The 27,614-nt window shown below is 41.1% G+C and overlaps 1 protein-coding gene across 2 annotated transcripts in view; it reads left to right on the top strand.

Moving 5' to 3' along the window:
- Tox3 (TOX high mobility group box family member 3) overlaps nt 1-27,402 on the top strand; it is a 101,120-nt gene extending 73,718 nt beyond the window's left edge. The window contains exons 2-7 of one of the 2 annotated variants that reach the window (XM_052167123.1): nt 225-287; nt 4,325-4,579; nt 16,426-16,695; nt 19,759-19,986; nt 21,671-21,751; nt 25,391-27,402. In XM_052167123.1, the coding sequence (XP_052023083.1) occupies nt 225-287; nt 4,325-4,579; nt 16,426-16,695; nt 19,759-19,986; nt 21,671-21,751; nt 25,391-26,134 (1,641 nt within the window). In that variant the 3' untranslated portion in view covers nt 26,135-27,402. The remainder of the gene's footprint in view (nt 1-224; nt 288-4,324; nt 4,580-16,425; nt 16,696-19,758; nt 19,987-21,670; nt 21,752-25,390) is intronic. The other variant, XM_052167124.1, reaches the window with a different exon arrangement.
- Nucleotides 27,403-27,614: the final 212 nt, after the last annotated feature.

Raw genomic sequence — 27,614 nt, forward strand, 5'->3', positions numbered from 1 at the left:
GTCCTGGGGAGTAACAGAGCTATCTTCTAGATTATTGACAGTGTAACTCTGTGCCGTAGCTGCAGAAGGGGCGGACTAATGTTACGGTTTCACGTTCCCAGGTTAGCCCATGCACCCACCCCATTGTGCTTGCTTTCTTTCCCAATTGTTCGTGACTATTCACTAAATGACTCCAGGTTTTACTCTGCCTTCCATTAACACAAATCAATGTTTCTTTCTTCCAGTTGGGAAACAATAACTACATGAACATGGCGGAGGCAAACAACGCCTTCTTTGCTGCCAGTGAGGTGGGTGTCCGTCTTATCATCTCTGTTCGTGGTTTGTGTGTTGTATAGATAATGCAATAGGCTTGAAGGGAAAAAGCAAGATATTGAATTTCTCTCTCTTTCTCTCCTGTGGCACAAGGTAACAGCTTTGGAGGAAAATGGGAAAAGCCTATTGGAAAAGAAACTAACCTGACAAGACTTTATCACTGTCCACAGGATGTTGTTAACATTTCAAAGCTTATAAGTGAATCTCTTGATGGAAAAAAAAAACATACATGTGCACACAATTATAAATGTGTGATAGAAAGTCTCTCTGTCTCTCTCTGTCTCTCTCTGTCTCTGTCTCTCTCTGTCTCTCTCTGTCTCTCTCTGTCTCTGTCTCTGTCTCTCTCTCTCTCTCTCTCTCTCTCTCTCTCTGTTGGATGTCTAAGCAAATAGCTGGATATTTTGGAAACTTTAATAGAAAGTGTTTTGCTTCCTAGCTCTCTAAGGTTAACCTCCTTGAACATCACAGCGCAGGGAACTATGACCAGCGGTGTTATGGTTTCTAGAAAGGTGTGCAGTGAGTGCTCTGTTGTTAGAACCCCACCACCTAGCACAATGCCCATGATAGTAGAGATCCAATAAGAAATTATTGAGTGTCTGAGTCAATGAATAGACTTGGTGCATGATATGAATGTAGCAAGGAATTCTGGGTGATGGGTTCTGTATCCAGTGCCATATTAACTCTTACTTTGTGCTAGTTTGCAGGTATACACGGGATAAGCATTGTATTCTTGCTGTTTCTACTATATTTCTTATGTATGACTCCGCACCTTTGGCTGGCCTCATTGGCATGCCTTTCAAAAAAAAAAAAATCTCAAGATACTTGATTAGCTTAATCAAACGTTTTCCTAAAAGGATAGATTGTGTGAGATTTAACATTTTTCAAACAAGAACAAACAGAAGTATGAAATCAGTCCAAATGGAGCAGTTCCTCTGTGGCTCGGGCAATAAAAAGTCTTCATTTTCCAAATATATTCAAATATAGGAGAGTGAACTAGCTTGACCCCAGAGATTGAAAATAACAATGGCTTTGCAAATGATCTTCATACTGGCGAGCAAGTGATATGAAAGAAATTAATGTCTAAAAATTATTAGCGTAAGTTCAGACTCGAGAAGTAAGGGTCTTTGTAGATGAATCATTTTCCAGTGAGCACTGTGCCTCCAACCGGAAGACAGCGTAGACGCAGGAATACTGTTTGGCACTGGCTGCTGGGTGTTTGGGATAATGAGTGCAAACCCCATCTGTAAGGACAACATGATGTTTCATTCTGGGGGATTTTTTTTCCTCTACATTTGAATCAAACATTGATGGAAGCTGTGCCGCCAGCAGCTGTTCAGAAACAATTTAATTCCAGCTGTGATAATTCACCGTGTCAGACGTCGGCTGTTGTATGTTGATACAACAGTACGCTCCAGACTTGCATTCTTATCAAAAGGAACAAATGTTTTGAACATTTCAGTACAGATGGTATTTAACCATGCACACACTACTTTAACATGTTCAAGGTAAACACTGAAAAGTCAATATCTGTAAAAATTGATCACATAAACTCCAAATGATTAATCTGACCCAAAGTCCGTGCCCTTCATTGTTGATGGAATTTGTGGTGTTTTTATCCTCTCAGAAAGCAGTGTTTTGGATCAGAAGTACTTAATATTATATTTGATATTTTACCTCTCTCTTTTCTCAGTGGAAGGCCTCACATGTGATACTTTACTTCTCCTTAAAGGGAGTTAAGATTTTAGCACCTCCTTGGTTACCTACTACAATGTTATTTCATTGTGTTATTTTATTAGGTCAGTGCAGACATAATATTGCTTCTAAGTTAAAATTAATGTGTCCTTTAAAAAAATTATGCCACAGGGACATATTATACATAACATGCCTCTCTATATTCCTTAACAAAAATAAAAATTGAAAACCTCTTTAATTTTGACTGCCTGGCCTGAGGTATGCTTTATACTGGAGTTTAAAACCTTATGTAATGGCGTCACTGTGCGTCTTCCCAAGATCAAAAATAAAGCCAGAGTAAATGCCAATGCGCCACATCAGGGCACATCTCATTTTCCAATCACGGCATTAAAAGTAAATTTATCTGTTTTTTTTTTAACATTTTAATAAGTGCAAACTAATTTAGGAAGACTTTAGGTTGGCTTATAAAGTCTAAATCATGCCTGAATCTGGTTTCTTTCACATGGACAATGTCCCGCAGATAACACTGCAGGGACCAGGGTACTCTTAAGTTTGAAATTCACACATTAGCTTTATGTTTTCTATCTGTGTCATGATTACTCCAACCATTTTTAAAGTACTTTAAATATTTATTGAAATAATATTTCAAGTGTTAATTACAGTGGTAATGAAAACAGCCAAACGCCGCATATCAAGAATGAGTGTTTATCCGTATTGTTAATGTGATATGTTAGATTTCATTAAGCAGTAATGGGGTAGCAAATGAGTCACAAATTACAGTTGCATCTGTTACTAGACCACATTAGTGCCAAAATAACAGCGAACGCAGCCATAGGGTTACATTCATTAGCCAACCCGCGTTTGTGGCCAATTCATCCCTTTGTTGCTAGGAACTCAGGGTACCACAGAAAGACATTGACATTGACAGAGGGTATCATTGCAAGTACGCCCACATCAGAATATCAAATGCTTCACTCTGGCTCTCAAATGTTTTTAAAAAAAAACATTTATTGAGTCTACCAAGGTGCTCAAGGTGGCCACTTGCCCTGCCGTAGGTTCCCAGAGTTCGTGAGCTCATTCTTTTCAGGAGTTGCACGTGATAGTTGTCAGGTTCTGTGTGCAAGAAACGCTTCTTGTTGAATCTACCCCTCAGCCCCCATAGAGTTTGTTTCGCTTTCCTTTTGGGTGGTTGTTAATATAGCATCATAATTGAGAAAATGATGATTTTCAATTCTTAATTAGGTCTCTTTATCAATAATAGCAGACTCCAATTACCCCATGCCAGTTCACTTTTTCAAATACTATTAATAATAAATGAACTACATCTGTGACCCTCTTAGCTAGGAATAAAAAAATAAATCTGAGTGGCCCCCAAATCCTGTGCCTCGCCAAACTGTAGGTGCACATATGTATATAAAATAATAATCATCTTCTTCATCACCTTGTATATTGGTGCCTCTTCTTTCCCCACATAGCCCACATGGTAAGAGAAAAATGTTTAATGTAATTGAAATGGAAGGCAGCCTTGATAGTCTTCAAAGACCCGGCTTTAGTGTAGCTATCAGTATCAGTATGCCTCTGTGCTCTCTGGGTAGTCTTTAGAAGCCTGCTAGATGATGTTCTGATAAATACATATGGAAGTGCTCACGTTAAAAAAAATCTTCCTTATAGTTTCAATAAAAGCACCGGCATCTTTTAATATGAGCCACAATAAACCTTACCGAAAACATCGAGTGACACAATAACAATTTCTATAGAAGCATTTATTACACTTGGGAATATGCCAATAAAGACAAATTTAAAAACCAAACCACAAATTTAATATTACTTGTTTTATAGGTTTTGGCAGAAAGTAAACACCTGTAATGTTCTCTTTTGGGTTAACGGTGTGTGTGTGTGTGTGTGTGTGTGTGTGTGTGTGTGTGTGTTCATGCACTCACCCCCAAATTGTCTGCATTTTATGAAGCATGTAGAACGCATACGCAATTTGAGCTGTTTCACTAACATATCAATAAAGTGGCAATTTGTTATATAGCCAAAATTTAATGTTGCCGATACTCCAACTAACAACAAAGACAGATGTTGCTAATTAAGTACGCATTAAAACACTGGTAATACTGATACTCCATTAAAACCATATGATAATGAGACTTAAATCTTTAATCAGAATGATCAGCAAAACTTTATATATGGAAATCTGTGTTTAAGATGTTTTCATGTTGAGAAATAAATATTTGGCCTAGAAGTGTAGTCTTTCTTGTTCCCTCTAAGGAGTGACAAAATACAGGGACTGACTGCAAGGGTATTTTGTTCCTTTCAGCAGACATTCCACACGCCAAGCCTTGGGGACGAAGAGTTTGAAATTCCGCCGATCACGCCTCCTCCAGAGTCAGACCCCACCCTGGGCATGCCTGATGTACTGCTACCCTTTCAGACTCTCAGCGATCCGTTGCCTTCCCAGGGAAATGAGTTCACACCCCAGTTTCCCCCTCAAAGCCTGGATCTTCCTTCCATCACAATCTCCAGAAATCTGGTGGAGCAAGATGGTGTGCTGCACAGCAGTGGGCTGCACATGGTAAGCTCTCCATTTATTACCGGTGACTACGCTGCATCATTTGTCTTCATGGTATGGATCTGCAAGGCTCTGTTCAGAAATATCCCTGCCTGATGGGCTGGTGGCCACTTACATAATAGTCTGATTGCTCTCTCACCATAGGTAATACTAGACCGATTATCTGGTATTCGGTGATTGACAGCTACAGAGGAAGACTAACAAGAGTCTTCCAATATGATGTGAACTTTAGGAAGGTGGCTTAGTTACAGCTTTGAAGGCAGCAGGTCTTCCCTGGCCTTCGTTTTAATGTGGAGGTGTGCTTGAAGTGAGAACTTACTCCGGCGAGCCTTTGAACATGGAAGCCCGTCTTAGGTGCCCAGGTCTTTTGAACTTGTTGAATTAGAGCATAATGCATATGGTACATGGTTTGTTCTTGTCTCCAATCAAATATCACACAGTGATACAGAAGAGTGGGGGAGATCTGATTATAACTAGGAGAGGAAAAAATGGCCTGTGTTATTGTGTGAAATATACTTAATTGTGTTATTTATTGTCACAAACATCGAATAAGGCACTCTAGAGAGCAAAGATTACTAATGAGATAATTTTATTTCTATTTTTCTTAGTGTGCAATTATAGTCAGCAATCACCAGAGTAAATCTGTTTAAGTATTTTAAACTCTTCTGCTGGGATTGTGTCTTTTTTTTCCATATAATGTATTTGTGTGTATGGGAATGAAGCACCAACCAGGCATCTTAAAATGAGATTAATAGTTTATAGGGCTCTTTCTCTTTTTAAACCCTGATAAAATGAAACAGATGTGTTGATATAACAAAAACAAATCCTATTGCTTGTTTACATATTTCTCTGTGCATTAGGACCATGCCAGTGATGTTTATTGGTTTTATTTTTAATTCCCCAGATAACAATGCACGATTGCAAAATATGTAGTGGATTAACAGTGCAAAGATTCAGTGTGCTTTCTGAAATGTAAGATTACTTCCCCAAATAGGATTGTGGCAACATAATTTTCTTTGCCTGTGATCTTTTGTGTTTGAGCTGAATATGAGGGTTTTCATTTTTACTTTTTTTTTTTTGTCGGAGAATGCAGTGAGCAGCCAGGAAGTAGGCATTAAGTATTCATAAATGTTCCCTGACATCACAAATAATTGTTTCCCGTGGACTTTTGGTCTGTTTTCTTCCTTTGACACTGGAAAGGGGGGTTCTGTCTTCCTCTACAGTCTAGCTTGTAATATACTTGGAAAATAATAAAGATAAAAAGGGTGTTTAGTCACCAAGGGAGTTTACTAGGGCTGGCCATATTTATAGATGTTCAGCCAGGCTCATTCAAGTTGCAGAAATACTTAAAAGACCATATAATATATGCTAAAATGTGTACTTTATTAAATTGGTAAATATTTATTAGTAATATAAGAATCTGCCTTTAAATTAAACATCTGATGAATTACCTTGCCTCAAAGCTATAAAACTGTTATTGCTGCTATAAAAAAGTGTAAAGGAGGCATTTTGACTATGAAATTTCATTTCATGGTCAATTGAATTTACTATATTGGAAAGAACTAAAGATGGAATCATAAAATAATTATGATATTCACATACACTTAAAGACAATGCTTTCCCGGGCTGGCGTTAGAAGCCAGGACTCAATTTTTAATGCTTCTTTTGTAATGTATGGCTAATCAGTAAAGCAGTTCAATTATTCCATTGATTTTTTTTTCTTTAAAGTATAAGTACTTTAAGTGCACGCTCTTGTGTTTACGTGGCCCACATCACGGCTATGGCTATTGGTTTGAAGTTCTGCTCAACCCGAATGCTATTTATTTTGGCTTGAAGCAAACTAATCTTGTTGGAAATTCTAGTCGAATTTCACCTTGAAAAATGTCATGGGGTTTTAAATCACAAATGTTGAGAAAAATAAAATGTACCAGGACAGAATTATGATGAATACAATGTGTCGTTGGCTTTGTTCTGTGGACTTCTGACATGTTCACCTGTAAACTTGAATTCAGAATCGCCAGAGGCATGGTTAAAAATGGGTTATGTCAAGGTTCCTCTCTATCTCCCTCTGGGTACCGAGGTGCTGGCTACATCCTAATACTCAGCAGAAGCCTCCTCTGAGATTTCCTGTAGGAAGGTCAACACAGAAATAATAAATAATGGGTGTACATCATGCATGCAGCCTCCTAAAGCACTCGGACTATTTCATACCTTATACAAGTAACAAGTTTTATTATCCAAATGGATATGGCTGGCTGTGAGGGATTGCTGTGGTGAATTAAGCCTATCATATAAGAAGAAAAGCCCGTTTGTTTATGTCACATCGGACCAGCTTTTCCTCAGAGCTCCATCGGCGTTGCTTTAGCAAGACTGACAGTTTGTCAGAGGACTGATTAGCTGCATTATGATGGGCAACAAGCACAGCATGTTTATCCATCCTTAAATTTATGCTGTTATATGTTAAAAAACAGAATGCAGAAGCAAAAGGGGAGAGATGAGAAAAGAGTCCAATGATTAGCATTCACATTTCAGAAAAAATGCAAATACCCCTCTGGTATTCAAAAGAGAGTTGTTGAAAAACCGAAGGTCCAATACGGTTGTGGCTTCAAAGAGCAACCTTGATTTGTTTGGGGTGGGCGCGGAGGTTTTAAAACAAGATGTGGTTGGCAGGTTGAAATCAGCAGTAGATTTTTACTTAAAAATTTGTTACCTCTAAGCATTATTGTCAGTTTAGCTGATCATCTGGAAATTATTTTAATCTACAAAAGATTGCAATTCTGAAAACTGACAATGTGAGCTCCAAAGGTTTCTTTTTTTTTTTTAACACCTCTCTATAATCTGCCCAGCCTGCTGAGTAGCACCGACATCAGTAGTACATCAATTTCAGAAAGTGGATTATTTTTACTAGACAGCTATTGTGACATATTGGGTCAGTCATAAATGAAAGATATTCATGCAAGCATGCAATACTTGTAATGAAGTCTCACTCTGACCTTCTGTATGATTGATTCTGTAATTTAGTTTTCTCAGGCAGTGCCTGAAATGAAATGAAATCATGTTGAACAAGTTTTGAATACCCACAGTGCACCAGGAGAAGAAAAATCTGCAGCCCCAGAGGCTTGAGAGAGAGCAGATGAACGATTTATCTCTATGCTATTATAGCCTTTGCCAGCATTCAACATTTCTTTCTTTTTTTTTCGTTCTTTCTTTTTTTTTTCTTATTTGGCTTAAGTACTTAATTCTGCAGGTAGCTGTAAATGGGAAAATAAAATGCTGTTCAGATTTAAAATGACAGGACAGGAGTATGTGCAGGGGACTGATAAAATATCTTGAATAGAACTGACCTTTCATGTAGCTGAAAGTTGCTGGGGATTCATTCTCATAATTACCATATAGATTATTTTTATTTCTTTCCTGCAATGAAACATTTCAGAGAGCAGTGCTGCTGATTGAATGAAAATTGAACTTGTTAACATTCTTTTCAGCTTGGCCTGTTGTACATAACAGGAGGTTACCTTTGATGAGTTTCAAAATTCTCTTTGATATCAAAGAAACAGACAGTGAAATAATTGTCTCCAGTTTGATATTTTGTATGCCCCCACCCAAAAGAGAATTTATAAAACACACTGATAATTCACACACGTTTTCTGCCGACATTATGTCCCCGTGTCGAGGGTCTGCGTGCTCTGTTTGATGTTGCGTTGGATTTAATTGTGAGAACTTGTGTGTGTAGAAAATTCCGGGTGGACGCTTGTAGCACATCAAAGGGAGTGGTTGAAAATTGAAAAGGGAGGAGGGGGTGCGGGCACGTTTCAGTGTGAAGTGTGTGGATCTGCTCAGGTGGGAGAGCAGAGGCTGTGGACGGACTCAGCAGCAGAGTAGGGCCGTTTCACGTATCGATAACATGCTTAACATGCTTAACACGCAATGCTGCCAGATATCATTTGTGATCAGAAAAGTGGGAGTTTATCAAAATGACATGTCTAAAATTACCAAGCGTATTTTACACATTTCTTTTTCACACACTTGGCATGGTTCTAATTTTGATTAAGTTATGAAATGATTTTGTCTCTAGCTTAAAAAAACAAAACAACCCCCCCCAAAAAACCTTACATTCAAAGAAGTAGCACACTACCAATTAATACATTGTTTTTAGTAATGTCACTTAATGTGTTACAGATAAAACAGTTATTTCATGGGTCATTAATGTGTTTAATGTGTGGAACGTTCTATTAAAACAAGCCCTTATTATTATTATGAACATGTTCATTGCCGTTGTCGACAGAGGCTGCAGAGCTGAATTCTGTAGAATGGTCACCACTCAGCCATTGGGAACTGGCGAGTTCTCATACCGATTGAGTGACTGCTATGCTGGTGTATTTTAAGTTGAGTTGCTGTCAAAAACCATTTTCATTGTTAGTTAACAATGAAAAAGGAGCAAACCCCTCACTGTTAATGGGCAAGGCCTCAACAATACAAAAATATGAATTCTGAAACTGAAGCTCATTAAGTGCTAGCAAAATCTTACAGAGCACCTACTAAGCACGACAAGACTATTAATGACGTGAATTATATTGCTTCTAACTTGGTGTTTTGTGATCGTTGTTTTGTTTTTGATTTTGATAACCAGTGTCTCCTGCATGGAATATCAACACTCACGGTTCGAGGGCTTAAAGCTGCCCATTACCGACGATACCTTTCACATAGCTCTTACTCTGTGCTGGCCTGGGTGCCAAATGTGCCAGGCTCCGATGCTGTACTGTTTGTCCTTCATAGTGGAGCAGAGAGCCTTGCACCAGGGCTTATATTCTCTCTGCTTGGCCTGTAAATACCACTGAGCCTCATCCTATGGGCGAGGAGCTGCCTTTAAGGTCAGAGTCAGTGTTATCTATAAAAGCAGGCATATGCTTGGAACTAATAAACACAATTGGTTGTTGGGCAGGGCCGAACGTGGCAGCTCACTTGATTTGTTGGTTTTAAAGGGTCACTATTCCTCAACAGTGACATGGTCACATTATTTCCACGTCTCTCCTTGGTAGCGGGCATAGTCTGAGTTTTCTAGACCTCAGCAATGATGAGGGACTACAGAGGGAAGCATTTTACAGTGCTCAGATTCCTGACTACAGCCTGGCAGGATGGTGTGTCAGAGGCAAAGCCACTCTGTGTGATTACCCCAGATCCTTACTGTCACCTGCCATCTTGCAGTAGGTGGCCTTTGTGTGATTAACACCACCGGACCCCACCCTGACTCCCTCCAGAATAGAATCTCCAGGAGGGCAGCAACCTCACCCGCCACAGCTTGTTGGCATCTGTGGGCCAGCCTTGGGGCTAAAGCTGTTTCATCTCTCCCGTCTGTGAGTGAATGAGCAGTGTAAGAGCGCTCAGTCACTACAAGGCATTCTTGGCCGCTACACTAAATGGGAGGGAAGGGGACTTAGCATAGAAACCGACGGGAAGCTGGAATTCCTCTTGAAAAACTTCAAATAGGATTGAAGGACTAAGCATGGTGCTGAGTCTGCTAACACAGAGTAGCTTCACTCTCATGGGAGGGAGTGACCTACTGGGGAGTAGTGGATAAGAATCTTGACATTTTTATTTTGCCAAGAAACAATTAAAATTAGACTTTTGTGCATAAAACGTGGGCGCGGGCAAGTCCTAAAGCTGAGGTCGTGCATGAGGTCACTAGGCTGGAGCGTAGTGATGGAGTGAAATGGAACTGTGTGTAGATATTATGATGCATGGCGAGTTGCTGGAATGGCAGCTTGAAAGATGACGCAGCCGACAAGAGCTTAGACTTCTCTTGTAGAAGAATCAAGTTTGCCCTCCCTCCATGCCCACACTGGGTGGCTCACAACCACCTGTAATTCCAACTCCAGGGGATTGGCTGCCTCTGGCCTCCACAGGCACAGACACCCATGTGCCTATTCCCTGCACCACACACAGACATACAACTGAACATAAAATCTTAAAAATAAAATAGTAGAACAGGAGAGTAATTCTTGTTGGCTTGCTTATTGGCATTGACTTCACGGTCTGTGGGGTTAGAGATATTACTGGCTAAGCATTATGGCTGGCACGATCGTTGTTAATTTATAAATAAAATTTTAACATTGCTATAGGACATGACTAAATAATTGAGCATAAAATTGCTGGCCTATATTTGCAGTTACCCTGGTATTTTTTTAATACAATATAATGTTTATTACAAGTGATTGTTTAATTATTCCAGTTCTCAGGAAATATTGATTAAGAACTGGCTCAGTGGAAATCTATTTAGTCACACTGTCTCATATTTGGGTTATTTGCTTCTTAATTGGATGCTGTCCCTCCAGTGTGAAAGCCTGATGCTGGATTATAATAGAGAATATTGACTCAACAATGCAGATAAAAGGCACATAAATGCATTTGCATATGAAACTTAAAACATTTTTTATGATGAGATCAACCCAGATGGAAGGAAGTACCACTTATTGAATGTATATGGATTTAAAATAGAAAAATATGTAATATTTAAAGTTTAAAGATGCAGAAGCATAGAGCTTACATTTGGGAAAAATACTAGAGGAGATTATTCCTTTCTATACCATTATAAGTTGCAGCTCAAAACGTTAATGAATGTGTGAAAAAGATTTAAATGTGAATGTGATTTGAGTTTTCCTTGCTGAAGAAATGAAAGCACACTGTATCTATCTGCCCCATCCCCCAGACTTCCCCAGTCCTATATGTGTAATTTGCCATCATGGTTCTGTAGTGGGGACTTACATAGTCAGGAAGGTTTTCTCAGTCGTCTTTTCGAGTTGGTAAGTCAAGGAGAACCTTTTGTTGGGGGATAAAGTTTCTGTTACACCTTCTTTTGCCTGTAATAAGGGAAAGTAGACCTTGTGTTATTAATGTAGGCAGGTCCCAGGGTTCATAGACACACATAGCGACGTCTCCCTTTTGGCTGTCATCTGGTGTTTGGCTCAGAACCTGACAGCAGGCTTAGTCTTTCCTTATTTTAGTGATGAGATTTTTCTTTACTAATATAAATTATCCACATTTTAACAGTTTGATTTGGAGTCAGGAGAGGTGGCTCAGTCTACTACTCTTGTAGAGGACTAGAGTTTGAATCTCAACACTCACACCAAGTAGCTCACAAAAAAACGTTAACTCCAGCTCCCTGGGACCCAGTGCCCTCTTCTGGCTTCCCGAGATACCTGCACTCACATGTGCATATCTAAGCAGACATACGAGCATACACTCGCAGGCACACACACATGAACACACGTGCGCGCACGCGCGCGCACACACACACACACACAATTTAAATAATAAAAATAAGTCTTAAAAACTGTACACTATTTAATAGTAGGCAGGGTTTCCAGAAATTTAAGAAAGCACAGGACTACTGTCCGAAATGGCCATTGGCTGGACTCCTGTTTAAAAAATGAAGAGCCCTTTGACCAGATACAGGGAGAAGCAACTCTAAAGCAGCGACCCCATTGCTGGGAGGTGTGTAGATATTGCATTGCTTCCAGGCCAACAGGTAGCTGACAGTACTTTCCTATGAGAGCAGATCATGAGGAGACTTTCTACAGCTGAATATTAATCCTTGAGTTGTCTTCAAACACAGATTGAGGTAGTCACCTAGACATGTATACTGAATGTCTCAAATTGACTAGGTGGACTGCCTAGGAGGAATGGTCAGAATGAATAATCCCACTAAGTAGAAGACACACTATTGAACATCCATTGAACAACCGGAAGCACCCTTGTATGCTGCCATCCAAACGTCCCAGACCAGTCTGTCATATCCATCATTTTCTAGCCATTATCTGTCTTGCAGCCTAGGGACCCTGCTGCTCCTAGCCCTGTGTTGGCAGCATCCATAGTGTTCTGTTCCCTGCACCTCCACAGGTCACTTCTGTTGGGTGAGTGCTGCTCCTTTCCCCGGCTATTGATTTCTGCCTCTTTTTGTACCTTAGCTCTGGGGGACACTTTGCCAGAGAAGTGTCCAGCCGTCTCCTGACCTTGTCCATTATGACCCATTGCCACCTGTCCTCTCCTGTTCTGTTTATCCTCTCCTCACTAACCTTGCCCCCAGCACTGTGAGCATGCTTCATGCTGTCTCCCTCAACTTGTGTATGTATCGCCCTTGTCCCATAACATGAGTTTTTCTCAAGTGCTGAACGAATATTACCTATTCCTTGCTGGTGGGGCTCTTGTCTAGTGTGAGTGAGCTCCTAGGTCTGAAGTCAGAACCACAACATAAAACTAAACAGACAAATAAATAGACAAATAAGTGTTGCAAAGGTTGCTAGCATTCAAATCTTGTTACTCATAGCAGTCTCTTAGAATGCGCTACTTATTCTACCTGTATAAATTGACCACTGACAAGTCTTCCAAGATCGAATGTTATAGGGAACAATGGTTTATAAAAATAAGTTATATTTCTTTGGACTTTGTTTGGAGTTATGTCTTTCCTTACTATCTCATTCCTAGTGGGAAAAGCTATGAGCTCATTTGGAGGAATACATGGGAATTCTTCTGACCTGTGCTCTAATGCAGTAAATATTATGCACCACCCTTACTTCTGTTAAATATCTAAAAGGTTTTCTAGTTTCCAAAGACTGAGTCTTAAGAGATTGAGAATTAAATGCTTAAGAACTAACATTAAAAAAGGAAGTCCTAAGTTCAATTTGATTTGTGGCACTAGGGTTGGAAACAGGACCCCAGCTTTGGTAGACAAGCACTCTAGTACGGCAGGCACTCCGTCCCAGCTTGGACATCCTCTAAAGATTATGTTTTAAATAGAAAATGACAGAGCTATTTAGGCTCAAGTTCTTCTGTGCAGCTGTTAATAATTGGTGGCCCTACTGAAGCTTAAACCTCTATACTATAGACTCTATGCAATGTATCGTATGTGCATTATATACTATATCCTATGCAGTATAGAGTCTATAGACACTTTGACTGCTAATCTTCTTATATGATAGTCGTCTAATGTAAGAATCTGTGGTAGAGTGACTGTGGGCCATGAGGAATGCTGACACATCCTGATAAGTAGGTAATGCAAGTTGGAGTTTCCTTGAATATATTCTAGGGGGTTCTTGGTATCTTCTCCAATGGGGGGAAGCGGGCCAATAACCTCTTGGGTTATTAACATTTTGGCAAAGCCTTAGATTCCCCACCAATATTCTTCACCGTAATTCCCCAATTGCAAAAGAAATCTGTCTCTTTTAAATGAAACATAATGAGAAAACTCAGTTTAGAAAACAAATGGGAATGAAGATGATGTTGTTAAAATGGATGGTGGGGGTGGAGAGTCCAGACCCATTCTCTTCTCTTCCTGCTGCCACCAGGTATCTGTTGGGCGCCATGACTCATTAGAGAACCATTTTGCTTTGAGCAAGAGTCACTAGTGAGTGACTAGAGGTCAAGGGATTCATTCGTGTCTGTCTAAGGGTTAATACAGTAATAGTGCCAATAGTCCAACAGTAGTCCTAGGGGGTTAAGTTAGGAACACATGCTGAGTTTAGCCCACATCCTGGCACCCAGAAAACACCCAGGGCAGGCTCCCTTTCAGCCCTCCAACAGGTGAACCCCAGCAGCCAGCTCCACAATAAAGATATGAGTGGCAGATGGCCTCTGCTGGGAGGGCTTGGTTCTTAGCCATCACTTTGCTGATAAGAAGCCATCGAAAATGCTGTGTTTGGGGGCCACTCAATAAGTATATATCTGGGCTGATTTTCACACGCATTGGAACAATGGGAATCAAGTGTCTCCTCTGTGGAGGATAAAATTGCATAAGCCAGACTTAGATAATATTAGTCCAACATGGCGATACCAGTTAACTAAGACATTAGTGCTCAATCAGAATCCATCCAAAAGTTGCTTGAGAACAACTGTAAAACTTCCAGAGGCAAGTCTGAAAAGATTTAGAAAGCATCCCAGGAAAGATGTATGTGCAGGGTACCCATCATTCGAAGAGCAAGTGAGTAATGCTGGAACCTCAGAAGAACATGGAAGACTGGACAATAGCTCAGGGCTTGTGAGGGGGAGGAGATGTCCTGTCACCCCAACATTTTGAAGACTGAGTAAAAAAGGATTAGGCATTCAAGACTAGTGGCTACATAGTGATTTTGAGGTGATTTTGAGATTCAAAATCAAGAGTTCAGGGTCAGCCTTGGCTATGTAGTGAATGTAAGGCCAGCCTGAGCTACATGAGGCCTTGTTTCAATCAAAACAACAAAACAGAAGAAACAAACAGATTAAATCCAGCATTTATTTTGATTTAACCATTTTGTGCTACCTTCTGTTCTGTTTAATTTCTGAGTCCAGATTTAGTTCTCACGTGTTCTGTTTGTCTGTTGTGTTTTATAGTTATGCATTTATTTTATATTTCTTTGAAGAAGTTTGAACCTTCTCCTTCTTCTAATCCCATCTCTTGTGATGTGACCATCTCTGATAGTGGGGTCTCTTTGTAAAAGATAAAAATAGACTTTGTTCTACAGTTACACCCCAACTTACCTTCTCCAGTCTTAGATGTCACTCTGGCTTAGTAGTCACTATGTGGAAGTGATTTTGTCCCTGAAACCATTTCTAGAGGGGAGGGAAGCTCATCATTTCTAGTGGGTGGCAGCCGAGGATGCTATGGAAGTACCACAGAACCCAGAGGACCTGGGTGTGCACACCTCCAGTTACCTGGTCCAGCCATCCGCCAAACCAAGGCTGAGAAACCCAGCCATAGATCAGTGCACGCCCATCTTACTCGCTGTCTTAAAAGCTTGCCAACGCACTTTGTAGTCTGGTGAGGTCATCGTTTACGCAGCCACTGTTCGTTGACATAGCTTCTTGTTCAGTAACAGGGAGAACATGCAATTGAGAAACCAAATGTTCAATGTAGTTTTCGACGACCTCCTGCTTCTTTAAACGGGAAGAAAAACCCTTACCAGAAAGACTCCAGAGAAGAACAGTAAAGAATCCTTAACTTTGTATAAAAATGAGATTCTAGGTCTCTGGGGGGGGGGGGGGTCAAAATAATTAGAGTTTAGTAAGATCACACTTAACTCCAAAGGACAAGTCTGCAAGAAATGCATGCCTTTATTTTGCCTTCTTTGGTCTTTAAAAGGGAAGCAAAGAGAAAAAGGCAGCAATCGCCTTAATGGCGTCATGGGACTCCCCAAGCAGGGAAGGCTACTTCTGAAGTCAGGGAAATAATTTTCACAGAAATAATGCTGATGGGGAAATCCCCACCTGCTATTCTGGAATATTTTTAGAAGTATTATGACATTAAACCACGGTGGGCTCAGCAAAAGAAAACGAAAACAAAGTGGGTTTAATTGGAAGCACTGGTGTGGGAGCCAAGACATTGAATGACTTCCAGATGCCCTTGGGAGTGTAAATTCAGAATTATGATGAGCCTGCTTAACACTGGACTACATGGAAAAGATTATCTAAAGCAAACAGATTCTCCTCTGTGAAGCCACAGATCCAGGTCTCTCTGGTCACTCTCTGCTGGGAATGTGCCTTTTTGTAAGGGTTCACTGGAGTATGGGCCCTCCTCTACACAGTGGGTCACAGAATCAGTGCTGCGTATGAGAAGGGCATAGACTCATTGGAGAACCTCTAAAGTGTAGTCTCTTTGGTCAATTGTCTTTGTACAGAAGTCATCCAAAAATTATCCTCTAGCAAGAGAGCTGATTTGCATCTTTGCATTTTGTGCTCTGGCCTTCCATCTTTGTAACTTGCATCTAAATGTCTCGACAAAGCTACAGATGGGTCTGACTTGCCTGCAGGGTTGCTGACCTTGCAAGTTTGTCGGTATTTGGAAAACTAAACTCCCTTCTCCCTCACTCTTATCTTTGTAGGATCAGAGCCACACACAAGTGTCACAGTACCGCCAGGATCCCTCCTTGGTCATGAGGTCAATTGTCCATATGACGGATGCTGCTCGATCTGGGATCATGCCTCCTGCCCAACTGACCACCATCAACCAGTCTCAGCTCAGTGCACAGTTGGGCTTGAATCTGGGAGGAGCCAGTGTGCCCCATACATCTCCTTCACCTCCAGCAAGCAAATCAGCCACTCCCTCCCCTTCTAGCTCTATCAACGAAGAGGATGCTGATGAAGCAAGCAGAGTAAGTTATTGATGGCTTAGTATGGAGCCAAGCTGATGGCTGGGACACTCCTTGCTCAAGCTAGAATTTGCATTTGGGGGATCACCTTCTTTTCTTCAGAGATCTGGAGACACCTTTCAGTTGATGGTGATTTAAGTTTTTATTTCTTTTGTTCACACACAATTTTTGGTGTAAGTGTAATGAAACAAAAGACTAGGGTAAGAGGCCAGGTCTCTATGAGCTAGAAGACCTTAGGCGCACCCATTAAGTCTTTTTTGACTTTACTGTTCCACTCTGCAAATGAAAGGGCCTACAATCAGTTTCCAAATATTCTAGACACTTGCAAAATTCTAAAGGCTCTTGTGCTGTTGTTGATATGAGCAAGTTCCACCCATCTTGTTGAGTGATCACACTTCAGTAGGGTTCTATCTCAATGATGGCCACTTGGTGGATTTGAATTATTCTATGTCTTTGCTTTTGTCATGTAGAATATACTTTTGAGTGTACATAGATTGCAGATGTGACTTTCCTGAATGACCAAGTGGATAACTTTAATGAAAATGAACATTGTGATGATACACACTTACTCATTATACTTCTAGTAATGGTGCATTTTGGACCTGTTCTGTGCTTGTCAGTTTTCTTGGTTTTCTTGGTGCAAAGGTTTCTAAGAAGCTGTCCTGGTGTTAAGTGGTTGGGAGCATTTCTACTGTGTGCAAAGCTTTGAATTCAATCCCCAGCACCACTGGAAGATGAGAGGGAAAGGGAAAGTGGAAGGGAGAGGGAAGGGAGAAGGGGAGAGAGGAGAGGAAGGGGAGACAGAGAGGGAGACAGAGAGGGAAACAGAGAAGGGAGGAGGGGAGAGGGAGAGGAAGTACAATATTGCACAGGTCGTGGCTACTTAGTCAGCTATGCCTTTTCATCCAGTTGTGATCCTTCCCGCCACTCACGCACACTAAGGTCCCCTGTCAAACAGCAACTGTCCAGATGATCCCATCCTGCCTTTACTCCATTTTAACAGAGGGTTTAGGTTTATGTGAAGACTTATCTGTTACCTTTAGAGCCAATTATCTGTAAAGGAGGATTAACATGAACTTTACCTCTTTCCAGCCTTTTCTTGCCTTCTCAACCCTTTGGAGTCAACTGTGAAACATATTGCAGTTTTTTGTTTGTTTGTTTTAGAGAATGCATTCTGATCTGTTGTTTAAACTCTGGGATCCTTCATTTCTAGTTAAGTGTTAAAAAATGATGGTGGTCAGGACAAACTGTATTTTGCCAAGAGAGGCCTCAGAACTTGGGGACATGTGACTGTGACTATAGCTTTACAGAAAGAGGGGTCTGGTTCCCCATTCAGGTTTCAGGCATTGGATAGAATTAAACAAGTCGTGCTCACTCTGAAAATTTAGAGAAAAAAGTGAAGGCTATGGGGTCTACAGAATTACCAAATTAACTGTGTGAATTCTAAAGACTGGTCTTTGAGAAGGAAAGGAAATGAAGTCCATTTATATACTTTGTAGATGTGGCTGTCAACCCAAACAGTACAAACTAGAAGGCATACAGTGCTTGTCAAAGATTGAAATATGTAACGTCCTCCAGGAAAGGTTACTGCTTATTATGTTCTTCCCTAAGAATTTTTAGCAACTGGATTAAATTCCAATTGCCTCTCATTTAGAAAGTTTTAAAACTCTAGTAATATTTGAATTAAGGATCAAGTTCGTAAAAATCCAAATTGATCCAAATTTGAATCAATTATTGTTCGTCGGGCCCTAATCTGGCTTTCAAAGAGATATGGTCTCAAACACTTGGGGTTTCTTGTTAAAGATAGCCACAGAGAAAAGAAAAATCTTCAAGGTACTTACACTGTAACCTAGGTCAGAGAAAGCGGAGGTGGGTGAGTCATTTGCCTTCCTTCTTGGATGAATATCTCCAGGACATAGTCAGTAAGAATCAGGTCATCAGGTCTGTGGAGAAGGCTCGGTGATCAAGAGCACTTGCTGTTCTTGCAGAGGACTGAGGTTTGGTTCTCAGCACCCACATGGCTGCTTCTAACCTTTTGTAACTCCAGTTCCAGAGGATCCGACGCCCTCTTCTGACTCCCATGTGCAGTGCATACATGTGGTGTATAAACAGACATGCAGGCAAAATACACATACACATACACATAAAAATAAACAAACTAGTGAATAAATAGCAGGCAACATCAGCATGTGAGGAGGAAGTGTGTAGATTTGGATCTCTTCCCACTACTTATGGAGGGTTCTGACTTGAGAGTCTGCGCTTTGAACCTGTCTCCGTGTAGTGCTGTGCATTCAGGGTTACTTACTCTTAGCTTTCCTGTTAGTCTTGGTGGTTTTAAGTAGCAACTTGTGTTCTTTTACAGGCTATTAGTGTTACGATGAGTGTTCATTTCTTTTCTATCTCTAGTTAAAGTGGTTTTGACATTTTTATATTTCTAGTTATCGTGTCCTTTAGAAAGTTATTATTTTAGAAAATAAAGATGACCTTTCCTTTATTGTGCAAGTGTAGTGATTACAGCTAATTTCTATTTGCACTTCCAGAGGCTCATTAGCAGAGCAGCCTTCTTGTAAAAGGGAAAAAAAATCAGCGATACAAAAATCAATTCTGACCAGTCATACAGATGGCATGTAACTAGGGCAGGGGGCCTTGTTTAAAATATGCTAATATGATCTACATCCAAAATGTGATTAGGTTTTCCTTCTAAACCATCTCACTGTGAACTGTCTTGCTCTTTGTGTGTGTGTGTGTGTGTGTGTGTGTTGCATTGTACATAGATAGCGTGGCCTGGTACAGAGTGTTCAGGCTTTCATTACTCATAATTGCCACGGAAAGCATATGTTGTGAATATATTGAAGCTACTTCCTGGTCTCATTAATCAGTGTTCTAAATGCTAATCTCTGCTGTCCAGTTAACTCTAAGCAAGTGCGCCCCTCCCCCGCCTTTGGTGGTAATTCATCTGTTGATGATGCTTAACAAAACCTTCAAAGAGCAACTGTGTCTTGGAGAAGGTCTTGCTGCATTTCTGCAAGTTCATTCTAGGCAGTGAATTTTCTTCCTGCTTTGCAGGCCATTGGAGAGAAAAGAACAGCCCCAGATTCTGGCAAGAAGCCTAAGACTCCAAAGAAAAAGAAAAAGAAAGATCCCAATGAGCCTCAGAAGCCAGTGTCAGCATATGCCCTGTTTTTCAGAGATACACAGGCTGCAATTAAAGGTCAAAACCCCAATGCAACCTTTGGAGAGGTCTCAAAAATTGTAGCATCAATGTGGGACAGCCTTGGAGAGGAGCAAAAGCAGGTAAGACACGCATCTGTCATGGGCATGTATTTAAAAGCTACTGGGATATTCCTTACATCTAATATGATTGCTTCTTAAGAAATCCTGTCTAAGCTATGGAATTAAAACACACACAAATAAATCCAAACAACTCTACTTGTATTGATTTTTAGTCAACTTAGGGGTACATGTTCAGAACCCATTCACAGGAGACTTGGAAGAAATCCGGCCAGCAGCCTTCAAGCATAAACTTTTGATGATAATCTTTTCATTTTAAATAATGTGGAATTTTCACCCTTTGTTCAGAAAGGACCCTACAAAGGGATTAGGTCCGTCTTGCTTGCTTTTCCATTGATCATCTTTCTGAACTCTTCTGCTATCCTGGTGCGTTTTCAAACTTTGAAGCTGCCTCTGCGTGTCTCATTACTGTCACTGGGCATTTGAAATTTTATTCCAAGTTCATTTTAAAGCTAGGTAGTGTGAGAGGTATTCAGAGATTCGCCATGCTGGTGGGAGATACTTCCTCAGGGGCCTGCTCCCTCTTCAATTACTCAGCACAAACGAAGGGAAGAATGGGGGTCCTTTGGGGTTGGTCCTTCCTGCCTGCATAAAACTCCAATTACCTTTAAAAGAAGTTTTATGTATCTGTGGGAGAACCAGACTCCTACCCATGATGAAACAGAATAATGGCTTTGGGGGGGGCATGGAGAAATGCACATCATAAACTCACTCCCTGGGTTTGTTCAGCAGTATGGTGCAGCCATTGAATGTGCCTGTTTGCTTGCCGTGAGCTTATTACCATGTACCCCACCCCATGTCTGTCCCCAAATGGAATTCTAAGGAACTAGGAAACTACTAGCACAGACTTAACAGATTTGGAGAGGGAGAGTTTGACTTTGTTCTAATAGCCAGCCATCATTTAAGATTTAAGAATTTTAAGAAAAACGAAGCCCAAATCTTATGTAATGCACCAGTGCTTATGTAAGTCCTTGACGTCAGTGTGGCACTCTCCCATCTTTTATTTTTTATGATGTTTGCTTCTCCTTTCGCTCCAAGAGAAGCCCAAGATTGAGAAGCCTCCATCTTTTCTCTTTTGTCTAATTAAAAAAAAAAACATTTATTTATTTGTTTGTTTGTTTGTTTTGTATCCTGGGGCCACTATGCCTGTGCCTGTCCGAGTCATGTATGTAGTGGTAGAGGTCAGCTTTCAGGAGTCTGTTCTGGCACGTGGCTTCCAGGGATTGGGCTCTGGTACTAAGACACAGCGGCCAACACCTTCACCTGCTGAGTCATCATCTCCTCAGCCCCTCTAGTTTGACTTTAAAGCTCTGATTTGGTGCAGTGTAGGAGGGCATGTAAGGGAAAGTTGACACGGATGGAGAAACTTTGTCCTCATTAGACTTTAAGCCATTTGGAGAATGGTACTCAGTGCTTGTTGGCTGGTTAGCAAGAGGCCTTCTTCGGTGACAACCTGAGATCATTCTCCCTTTTGATCATCAAATATCATCAACACTGGGCTTGGGTGTTAGTGGGCAGGGAGTGTGTGTGTGTGTGTGTGTGTGTGTGTGTGTAAAACCCTTGAAAATCAAAGCTGAGAGATGAGGTTTTAGGTGAGCTCTGTTTATGTGACCTAATTTGTGCAGCAGGTTTATAGCTAAGAATTTATAGCCTGAGGGTGGTGCTAATTGTGGTCTTATTTTAATAGGTATATAAAAGGAAAACAGAAGCTGCCAAGAAAGAATACTTGAAGGCCCTGGCTGCCTACCGGGCCAGCCTCGTTTCTAAGGTAAGCCTGCTGAAGTGCGGGAGCGGTCCTTGTACAGGGAAACAGAGCAAGCGGCTCCCTAAGAGCTTTCCACTAGAAACTCCCACCTGACAGAGTGAACACTAGGGGCTCCAGTATGCTGCTAAGGTTGCTAACGATGGGCTTGCTGTTCCATCTGTGTTTGTAGCCATATAGATACATTTTAAATAGCCTGTTGTTCTTTCCCTGGGTGGGGAGTTGGATCTGGGTTAACGTCTTCAGTTTGAAACCGGAGGTGTGTTTGTCGGGCGCTTTTGAACATACCATACATTATCTAGTACTTACCTTATTGTAATCGACAGTGGTGCATTTCGTCCAATTGTTTCTCATCATATGAATAAATAAGCCTCATGATTATTTAAAATAAAATCATGTTCCTCGTACTAAGATACAATGTATATATACATTATGCATAGAATGTACAGTGATGTGTTCTAAAAGGCATTAATATCTCAGAGTAGCTCTGCTCTAGATCATTATTACATCAATCCAAAAGTAATGTGTACCCTCCCTCCCTCCCTCCCTCCCTCCCTTCCTCCCTCCTTCCCTCCCTCTCTCCTTCCCTGTCTCTCTGTCTGTCTGTCTGTCTGACTATCTACTGGCAGTCCTAGGGATTAAACCAAAGCCCCACAGATACTAAACAAACATTCCACCCCTGAGTCCCACCACCAGACATACAATCTTACACTGTTAGTTTACCATTTAGCTACTGAGGGGGTTTGCTTTTCTGGAAATTGGACTGGCTTTGGATGAGCAGGGTTTTTTTTGTTCCAGACTCATCTTTTCCGAGAGGTCGATTCTATTTTATCATCATTATCTCAAGTACATAGAGCCTCCAAGCTCCACTGAAAGGCCTTTCCCCCTTTCTTCTCTCGATCCCCTGAGTTGTTTCTTCTTTGTATGGCGAGCCACCACAGGCAGCGGTTCTGCGTCGGGTCAACAGAGGGCCTCCCGTTCTCAGGATACTTCCTACCTCATTAGAGAGAGATAACATTTATCGGGTCAATAGCAAAACCTCTTTTCTGAAAGTCTGGAAGATGCGTACTGGAAAATACACCGAGTCTGAACTCAGATGGGCAGTGGATGGAAAGTGGGCTATGTGGGCTATGGGCATTGTGGTGTATACAACTACCCAAAGGTGTAGTTGATTAATAGGTTGGCAATAGTAGGGAGAGTGGTAGTGTAGGCTTCTCAGGTGGACCAGTTTGTCATTGGTTTACCCAAAGGCAAGCACAGGTGACCTCTGTGTGTGACCGTGTGAGCAACTGACCACATTTGAATTTGAACCAAGTACCACAACTAAGACCTTCCAGTCTGTGCTTGATTTAGAAGGGATAATTTAAAATATTGTGACTAGAGTCAGGATCCCAAACTCTTTCCAAATGTACTTTATGCAGTTGGATTTATTTTCAGATAGTTGGGAGGGACTACAGTCTCAGTTGAGGTACATGATCAGAAGAATTTCAGCCAGGACCCAGCAGCATCCAATGGCACAGGGTGGCTACTTGCCACTCTTCTGAAGAACGGCTCTTTGTGGTAGTCCACAAGTTAAAGAGATGATGAGTTGAAGAGTCCCAGACTTGCCTTCGTTATAAGGATAATTGAAAACAAAATCCTGTTAGAGTAACTAAAAGAATTTGGTCAGTGAGATGTTGGAGGCCAAAGATCTTAGTCTTCAACTGTGCGAGCCACAGTGAAAGAGAAGAGTAGTAGATTTGAATCCTACTCCAGATAACGTGCTTCTCTGTGTGCAGAGCCCAGAACTCCCAGCTCAAGCTGTAACTCTACTGTCCTCTGAATATAAATCCTCAAAGAAGTTAACAGAGACTTACAATTAGTTTTTCAGTAAGTAAATATGGCAGGCACCTCCACAGTCACCAGCCCAGCTTCATTTACCTCTGAAATTCCATCTTAAAGCCCCCTGGTACCATGGGCCAGTGCCAACAGTTTCCGATATAGTTTCTTCCTTAAAACTAGCCTGGTGATTCTTAAAAACATAGAGTACATGAAGATATATTATGAAACAGTGTGTATTTTATGAGTCCTCTAACAATTTCTAAGGATAAGTGTGCACGTTTACAGTGCTGTCTACCCTAAGCCTTTAGAAGGGCCCTCCAGTAGCATTCAGTCACATTGGGGTTTCATACAAGAGAGCGCTGCCCTACAAGAATGGAGCTTAACAAAGGTCTGACCAGAGCCACCAGCTACACTGGGTGACTCTATATGAGGCTATTTTCAAGTTCCCCCCAGTAGGAGAGTTTTATAAATCTGAGTCACAAAAACTCAGAAACTCAGAAGTAAATATTTAAAATCACTAAATATGTCTCAAGATACTTGATTGTACTATGGTCTTCTTTGCTGACCTCCCAACACAAAGAAGAACTCCGAAGGATGGGAAGAAAGCTCAGTGGTAGTTGTCCTTGTCTAGCATGCAGGGAACCCTGGGTTCCACCAGCATCACCAAAAACAGTCAAGCAAACAAAGTAGGAAAAATGATTTTATGAAAAATAAAGGGTGAGCGTTTCATTAAGGTGAAATATTCCAACCACTTTTGCACGTGTTAAAGAAATTATTTTTGAAGAATTGTGTTTGGGTACAAAATGGAATAGATCTATCAACACTATTTAATGAGTTATCGCATTGTATGACATTTCAATGGTCTCTCTTTATCTGTGACTACAACGATAAAGTCTAGGGGCCTTTGAAAATGGTTGTTAAACCTGAAACTCCTCAAGTTTGAGTTGCTTCCATTTTGTGTCTTTGAAGAATGTAGTTAGTTTTCTTCTATTTGAGTGGTCACTGAGGTAGTTAGGCAAATGGAGTTTTGACATTTTTTAGTGGTTCGGGTTTCTGGTGGCATCTTGTTAACTCCCCAAGAACCAGAGACAGATCTGAATGCATAGTGCCTGAATGAATCTTCATACCATAGCGTCTCTACATGGTACTGCATCGTGCCATGCTATAGAAGAGAAGAGATAAATGAATAGACAGTCTCAAAGATCTGAAGATTTGCACTGGTAGGGCTGTAAGCCATTGTCTTTCAGTATGTGTTGCTTCACAAGGGAGATTGGAGTGGTTAAAGTGAAGAATTATTGCTTTTAAAATGTATGTCAGCTATGTTTGATCCCAGTTAATGCTGTGTAACAACCAACAACAAAACCCAGAAGCATACAAAGATAAGCTTTATCTCAGAGAGCCAGGTAGCTGGCTGGCCCTTCAGATGGACGCTGTTCTTCTGTCTGATTGAAGGCATTGCACACTTGCAGTTGGATGAGGACAGTAGACTGGATGCTGAGTGGGCCAGGGCCACGGATCTATCTTTCTGTGATGGCTCTAGATAGAGTGAGTGGAAGGGTGGTAGACCATCTCTGAGGGCATCAGCATGGAGCTGGGACATCTTCACTGTCACCCCATCCCAGTGACCAAGCAAAGGCATCACACCCACCAGACTCACAGTGGAGTAGAGCAGATTTGACTTTGCCTTCAGGAAGTGCTTGACAGTCAACGTGGCAGAGGCCTTGGAGATGGGGAACTATGAATGACGGTGGATAGTTTTTGAGTCAGTTTATAGTTTATATTTATAGACTGTAACATTCTGGCACTTTATCCCTCTGTGTGCAGGCTGCTGCTGAGTCCGCAGAAGCCCAGACCATCCGTTCTGTCCAGCAGACTCTGGCATCAACCAACCTGGCATCCTCCCTCCTTCTGAACACATCGCTGTCTCAACATGGGACAGTCCCAGCCTCACCTCAGACTCTCCCACAGTCGCTCCCTAGGTCGATTGCCCCCAAACCCTTAACCATGAGACTACCCATGAGCCAGATTGTCACATCAGTCACCATTGCCGCCAACATGCCCTCGAACATTGGCGCTCCACTGATGAGCTCCATGGGGGCGACCATGGTTGGCTCGGCCACCTCCACCCAGGTGAGCCCCTCGGTGCAAACCCAGCAGCATCAGATGCAGCTGCAGCAGCAACAGCAGCAGCAGCAGCAGATGCAGCAGATGCAGCAGCAGCAGTTGCAGCAGCACCAAATGCATCAGCAAATCCAGCAGCAGATGCAGCAGCAGCATTTTCAGCACCACATGCAGCAGCACCTGCAGCAGCAGCAGCAGCAACATCTCCAGCAGCAGCTCAGCCAACAGCAGCTGCAGCAGCAGCTGCAGCAGCATCTCCAGCTGCAGCAACTGCAGCACATGCAGCACCAGTCTCAGCCTTCTCCCCGGCAGCACTCGCCCGTCACCTCACAGATCACGTCCCCCCTCCCCGCCATTGGCAGCCCCCAGCCAGCCTCTCAGCAGCACCAGCCTCAAATCCAATCGCAGACACAGACTCAAGTATTACCGCAGGTCAGTATTTTCTAAGGTGCGAGAGGCACGTGGAGCTGAGTGAGGCATAGGAGGGAAGGCGTATGGATTGGAACTTGCAAGTTGACTCTGGTTATGCAGAAATGTGTAACAGATCAAAAGATCCCCTCAAGTGTCTATTAGATAGGCAATAAGAACTGCAGAGTAGCTGGGAAGCGTCTTTTAGCCGACTATACATCACTTTGTTTTTAAACAAGAAAGCTGCGCTCTGTCATGTGCTGCCTTTTTTATTTATTCAGGCTATACCTACAATATGTGAATCAACCCGTTCAATGAATCCTGGGACATACTGATGACTATAAACTGGCCTTTCCGAGTCATAGAAAAAAAAAAAAAAGATGGCCTTATTTCTCCAGAAGTGAATGAACCACACTTCCAGGCTGTTTTGAACTTCTGAAGCCCTAAAATAAATAACTAAGTACAAAGCACAGTTGTAACTACCTGAAATATGAAGATCCAGTTTCATACAAACATTTGTATGATGTGAATAGTTGATGGCATTTTTTTGTCATGAAAAAAAATAATGTAAATCACAGACTTTTGCCAAAGCTCTTATTTTTTTTCTAAATCTCTCCAGAAAAAAAAAATGCAAGTGATTAGATTCAATTATTGATTTATTTACTTCTACTTTGTATCCATGACTTTTCCGAATCAAACCATGGTATATGTTGTGACAATATCTATGGCCACTGTTAGCCCATTATGTTCATTCCAATTAGAAGAAATGTGAATACTATATTACGTGTTTTGAGTGACGAGTTTGGAAAAATAAAAACACTGTATTTTTAAAAGGGAAATGCACTTAAATGAAAACAGTTATTACGAAAGTTAAGATTTAAAAAAAAGAAAAAAGCAAGAGTTTTTATTATGATGTAATACCGGTAGAATATTGAATATTTAAAAGGCACACTACATCTGAAATAATCAATGTAAATATTTTCTTTCCAAGTTGTAAGTTTTCATATCATGTGTTGTAAAGTTTTCCTAAACGAGGCTTTAACGTAAACACTGGTGACATGAACCATCCATTGCTACCTTGCTTATTGTGTTTTTACGCTGTTTTATACTTTTTTATGAGTTATGATAGCAGCAATTAAGTTGTTTGTATTTTGCTTAACTAAAACAAAATGCTTTTATCTTGCTATAGAATAAACACATTTCAGTAAAATCTGTGGACTGTATTTTGATGCAACAGCAAGGACACTGTTTACTTTTCAAATAAAATGGAATGTCAAATTTTATTTTTAGTCCCTTGAATACGTTAAGTCGGGGAACATGGCGCTTGGCCAACCCTGTCTGGGCTGAGCAGTATCCGCCATTTTCATCTGGGAGCGCTGTCTTGATGACCAAGAATTTGGATTTTACAGCCAAACCCCAGGGCCCAGAAAAAAGATGGGAAAAATTTTTTTTGTAATTATCTTTTTGTTAAGATATAAATTTGATACAGATAATTTACAAATAAAATACAGATATGCTA

Source organism: Apodemus sylvaticus, chromosome 21, assembly GCF_947179515.1.
Source record: "Apodemus sylvaticus chromosome 21, mApoSyl1.1, whole genome shotgun sequence".
Lineage (NCBI taxonomy): Eukaryota > Metazoa > Chordata > Mammalia > Rodentia > Muridae > Apodemus > Apodemus sylvaticus.